This window comes from Balaenoptera ricei, chromosome 14, assembly GCF_028023285.1.
Source record: "Balaenoptera ricei isolate mBalRic1 chromosome 14, mBalRic1.hap2, whole genome shotgun sequence".
Classification (NCBI taxonomy): Eukaryota; Metazoa; Chordata; class Mammalia; order Artiodactyla; family Balaenopteridae; genus Balaenoptera; species Balaenoptera ricei.
In genome coordinates, this window is record NC_082652.1 from 47,618,652 (window position 1) to 47,624,651 (window position 6,000).

General features: G+C 44.0%; 1 protein-coding gene across 1 annotated transcript in view; it reads right to left on the reverse strand.

Moving 5' to 3' along the window:
* The window catches only part of TRAPPC8 (trafficking protein particle complex subunit 8), an 89,361-nt gene extending 83,688 nt beyond the window's left edge, over window positions 1-5,673 (reverse strand). Inside the window, exon 1 of the mRNA XM_059894469.1 lies at window positions 5,157-5,673. Coding sequence (XP_059750452.1) covers window positions 5,157-5,313 — 157 coding nt within the window. The 5' untranslated portion in view covers window positions 5,314-5,673. The remainder of the gene's footprint in view (window positions 1-5,156) is intronic.
* Window positions 5,674-6,000: the final 327 nt, after the last annotated feature.

Genomic DNA, 6,000 nt, shown 5'->3' on the forward strand with positions numbered 1-6,000 from the left:
AAGCCCGACACATGACTGTATAGTTAAGATGGAGGCAGCATGTACAACATACTCTATTTCAAGTACATCATGGATCATATACAAATACGAGGCACTTTTTGGAAAACTGACTTTGGGTACCTACCCATTAAAAACTGACATTATTTTCCCCAATGGAAAATGCTTTATACCGAACTTTTAAGCTCAAGTCCGCCTACATTTTAAATAAAGTTACATCTGTTAAAAACTGTCTTCCTGAAGTGTTCTGTGTGCTCTGTTGACTTCCAAATCTTTAATTAAAAAACATCAGACAAAAATCTTTTTAAAATACTACATGTGCACGATAGTGAGAGGCCCGCGCACCGCGATGAAGAGTGGCCCCCGCTTGCCACAGCTAGAGGAAGCCCTCGCACAGAAACGAAGACCCAACACAGCCAAAAATAAATATTAAATAAATAAATAAATAAATAAAAGAGCCTTCCCTAAAATTAAAAAAAAATAATAAAAATTTAAAAAAAATAAAAATAAAATACTACATGTGGCATGAATATGTGTACTTGTATTGCAAAACTAAATATATGAACAGAAAGTATACACACAAATTCCATTATAATGATTACCTATGATGAAAGAAAGAAAGAAATGGGACTGAGGAAGGGTAAAAAGGTGAATTCAACTCTATAATGTTTCTTTTTAAAGGAAAGGAAGATACAAAGCAAATATGACAAGATTCATTGGCTCTAGGTAATGAGGACCTGGATGTTTCTTGTATTCTCTGCATTCGTCTGTAATTGTTTGTCTTCTAAATTATTTAAATAAATACATGCAGGCCTCTCTCCCTAATGAAACTTCTCAGCTGGTCTAACTATGAAACAGAGAGACCAAAAAACACAAAAATACTATGGTACATTTCTGACATTTTTAGAACGTACTGTACAAGTAGTTTCCTTGAAGGGTTGATCCATAATTGTCAAATAACATAAGTAGCCATGTGTGTATTAAACCTCTTTCAAAATTTTTAATTGACTCTAGTATCCGTAAGTGTTAACACAAAAAGGCTACTCTAGTTGCGCCCTATATTCAGAACGGGTTAGTCAGTTATGACGTTATTAGTTATTGGGTAATCTTACTAATAATCCAGAAATGAGTTATTACGTGTGGCAGCCAGACTCTGAAATGGCACCCAATTATCCCGGTATTTCCTGGTATATACTCTAGTGGAGTCCCCTCCCACATCCCAGGACTGGTATGTGTGACCAATGGAACACAGCAAAAACAGTGGTATACTACTTCTGAGATAAGGTTATAAGAGTTCAGGGCTCCCCTGGTGGCAGTGGTTAAGAATCCGCCTGCCAGTGCAGGGGACATGGGTTTGAGCCCTGGTCCGGGAGGATCCCACATGCCGCGGAGCAACTAAGCCCATGCGCCACAACTACAGAGCCTGTGCTCTAGAGCCCGCGCACCACAACTACTGAGCCCATGTACCACAACTACTGAGCCCGCGTGCCACAACTACTGAAGCCCACGCGCCTAGAGCCCGTGCTCCACGAGAAGCCACCGCAATGAGAAGCCCATGCACCGCAAAGAGTAGCCCCCGCTTGACCCAAGTAAAGAAAGCCCACGTGCAGCAACGAAGACCCAACGCAGCCAAAAATAAATTAATTAATTTTTTTATATTTTTAAAAAAAGGGTTCAGCTTCCATCTTGGGTTCTGATCACTCCCTCCAGGATAAGCTAACTGCTATGTCATGGGGACACTCAGGGAACCTATGGCAGAGAACTGAGGTCTCAGGCCAACATCCAGTGAGGAAGTGAGACTTGCCAACAACCATATGAGTGAGCTTGGAAGCGGATCCTCCAGCCCTAGATGACCACAGCCCCTGCTAACAGCTCCACTGTAACCTCAAGAGAGAACTGTCCAGCTAAGCCACGCCCAGATTCCTGAGAAACTGAGAGGTAATAAATGCTTTTGTTTTAAGGTGCCAAGTTTTGGGGTAATTTGTTACACAACAATACATAAGTAATACACTGGAGTAGCACAAAACCAACTTAATAAAGAGAAAGGCAAAAGCTAAGAATGACTGAGAAATGCTCTTAAATCACACACAAAAAATCCAAAGGTTCAGAATTAAATAATTATATTAAGGCTTCATTAAGATTATAATGTCAAAAAAGGTGATGTTATGTATCATATAACATCTCAATTTCAGGGTGAAATTCAGCTCTACCATTACCTTACGTTTATAGACTACCATATAAATATAGTTTCTTGAATACTGTACTATGAAGCAACATTCCCCAGTATGTGCTGCCCATAGATTACTGGTTGCTCAAGATAGTTGTCTGAAAAATCAACTCCATGTTCAAATAAATTTGGGAAATACTGGATTAAGTTTTTAAAAGGTCTCTTTACAGCAGGTGTTCCCAGAACTCTCCATATGCTGAATGACACTAATTCTCCCAAACACGTGCTATATTAAGCAAACTTATTTGACCACAAAATTTTCCCAGGAAACATACAACTGGTGTACTACAGAACATATTTTGAAAAATAAAATGATATCTTTTTACGTAGCACACAAAACTTTACTGTATTAAAAAAAAAAAAAACTCAATTGCTTATAAACCACACCAACTCCCCCAAAACTCCATACCCTTGCTTAAATCTGTGAGTGCCACATATTTACCATTAGATATGAAATCAAAAATTCCTTTCCTAGAATTCAAGATCCTTCCTTATCTAGGCATTTTTTCCCTTAACTATCCTGTACTCAATAGGGACTTTTCCCACTGTTCCCCAACCACTCAATCATAATTTATACCTTTGCCCATACCATTCTAACCTCATCCCTGTCCTCGACAGGGAATGCCCACCCTCTTCTTTTCCACCAACTGTCTACCTATTAAAGTCAACTCATTATACTCCTTCCCTAAATCTTTTGCATTCTACACAAGGAAAACAGCGTACTGATTTCAGCCTCTATTCACTGCACTGTCCAATACAGGAGGCACCAGCCACATGTGTCTACTGAGCACTTGAAACATATCTAGTCCAAACTGAGATGTAATATAAGTGTAAAATGCACACCAAGTTTCAAAGACTTAGCAATAAAAAAAATGCAAAATATCTCATTAAGATTTTTTAATATTTATTACATGTTGAAATGGCAACATTCTGGAAATACTGGGTTAAATAAGGTATTACTTAAACTGCTTTCACCCATTTCTTTTCACCTTTTTAAATGTGACTACTAAATAACTTAAAGTTATACATGTGACTCACATTATGTTACTACTGCACAGCACTGCTCCCTTGTGTGAATAAGTGATTCTAAATATTACCAGCAGATAAGATGACTTGATTAAGAACACCTTGTCTTGAATCACATTGCCTGTTTTTAAATCTTTCCCACCTGTAAGACTGGACAAGTTAACATCTCTGGGCCTCAACGTCCTCAAATTTAAAATGGTATAAACGGTATCTACCTCATAGGACTCAAGGAGGACTCAAAGAGAAATGCTACGTAAGTAGGTATAGGTGTTAGCATTATTATTCTTTACTAACAAAGCAGGAAAGAGCACACAGCTCAAAGTCAAACGCACTGTTTTGTTTTTTAAGAATGTAGCGCGCTTTATTGTTTTTATTGACTTAGGACAATACTGGAGGAGATGAGATGGATGGCTAAAGTACATGCTGAAAATAATCCAAGAGTTCCCGATCTTTGTTTTCTTGGATAGCTCTCTCTCTCTCTCTCTCTCCTTTAAATACAAACGTGAGGGCTTCCCGGGTGGCGCAGTGGTTAAGAATCCGCCTGCCAATGCAGGGGACAAGGGTTCAAGCCCTGGTTCGGGAAGATCCCACATGCCGCGGAGCAACTAAGTCCGTGCGCCACAACTACTGAGCCTGCGCTCTAGAGCCCGTGAGCCACAACTACTGAACCCACGAGCCACAACTACTGAAGCCCGCACGCCTAGAGCCCGTGCTCTACAAGAGAAGCCACCGCAAAGAAGCCCGCGCACCGCAACAAAGAGTAGCCCGTGCTCGCCGCAGCTAGAGAAAGCCCGCGCACAGCAACGAAGACCCAACACAGCCAAAAATAAATAAATAAATTTATTTTAATAATAAATACAAAAGCAAACTTATAATGGAGATATTCTCCCAAAGAATACACACGTGTGGCATCTAAAAAAATAAATTTATGGCACAGCATTTTTTTGTGTGGAGAAGTCATAACCAAATAAACATCATGGTCGTTGGCTTGACGCAGCTTTATTATAGAACCTTTTTATTTTAAAGTTCTTAACACAGAACTTTACCTATACTTTGCTATATTCTGTTTGCAAAGTACAGGTAAAGATATTGGTTAAACCACACTTGACTATTATTACACTTGCTTTTCCCTAATAAAGAATCTAAAGCTGGAGAAAACAGGCAGCTCTTCTATAAAAGATATTTCTCCCGTTGATTAAACTTTTAACTGAAAAAAAAAAATTCAGGACTTTTCCATCCCTACAAATCATAACTCCAACTATCTCGATTAAATTAACTACAACTTGTCCTTACTTCCTCGTCCATCAGGCAAAAAAAGGCTGCTGCAAGCTTCATTAATTTTAAAATTCTTTTTATTTTCTTGAGAGGTTAAGTAAAATACTGGATACCTAAGGAAATGTTTGAATTCTTAAAAGAAAAAAGTAAAATAACTGAACAGAACGCTTGAAGGGGATGCACCTCACTGCTAAAGAATATAATACTCAAGACAACTTTGAAAGCCCGGTTTAACTCCCAGGAGAAAATGATTCGTCGTCTTCCCCCTAAGACCTCATCGGTCTAACAGGGAGCATCTTCTTACCCTGCCCTGCCTTGCAACTTCCTAATTCCCTCCCTGTGGCGGCTGAGAACAGTCTCAATGCCCTTCTCTGGGGCTCACATTTTTAATTACCTAACAGTCTGGCTTGTCAGGGAAGTGCCTAGAAAAACTGGAGGTTAGAACCATGATGTCTTGACCACCTCACGGCCCCTCCTCCTGCGGCCACCGGAGACACCGCGGGGCCCCAGCCCAACGCCACTCTACCGGCTCCGGGATGTAAACACCGCCCTTCTCTTCCCTGCCCGCCCCCAACTTCCCTCTCCCGGCCCCAGATATGCGGAAGCTCAGTGAAAAGGGGAGACCACATACCCTCAGAAGTGAGGCGAGAGAAGGGCTTAAGCAACTCCGCGAAGCTAAGGTGACTGAGACGAGTGAGCCGCTCGGCTTCGTCGCTACACAGCGCGGCGACACAGGGGACGAAGGAATCCGGGATGAGCTCCTGCACTGATTGTACACACTGGGCCATCACCGCGGCAGAGGCAGCAGCGGCGCCCGCCCTCCGGCCCACTCTCAGAGGCTGATCCTGCGGCTGCAGCAGCTACTGCCGCCGCCCGCCGGCCTGGCCCGGCCCGGCTCGGCCGGGCGGGGCCCGACACTGAAGCCTTGAGACCAACAGAACAGACACCGCCGCCTCGGCTCCCGGGGCACCCACCACCGACCCCTCCCCGTCACCGCCGCTCCTCAGCGCTCGCCCCGGCGTCCTTGCATTCCACCCTGATAGGTGGAGACGCCAACAATCGCCAGTTAATCCTCCCGACGGCAAAGCGTTAGTCGCCGCCCGACAGGAACCGCCATGTTGAGGCCGAACCCTGACCCACCGGCGTACTTATCCCAGCAGCCCCCGCGCTCGCCCCTCACGTGACAGTGTTAAAGACGATGGGGGCGGGGGAAGAAAGCCAGGGAGAGGGAAGTAAAAAGCGACGGAGGCCGGTCCGGAGGCTGGCGCCGGAAGTGCGACGGGTGGGCCCCCCTACTGGGCGGGGCTGGGGCGGGGCTACGAGCTCGGTGGACGGAGCCAGGCGCGGAGGCACGCGGCGTTTGGCCTGGTTCTCGCGCACGTACTTGGCAAAGCCCAGCGAGGTGTGACGTAGAGGTCGGTAGGCCGACGCTCGTGGTCGGTGCTGTCACAGTGGTGGAGGCACCCGTTCGTCTT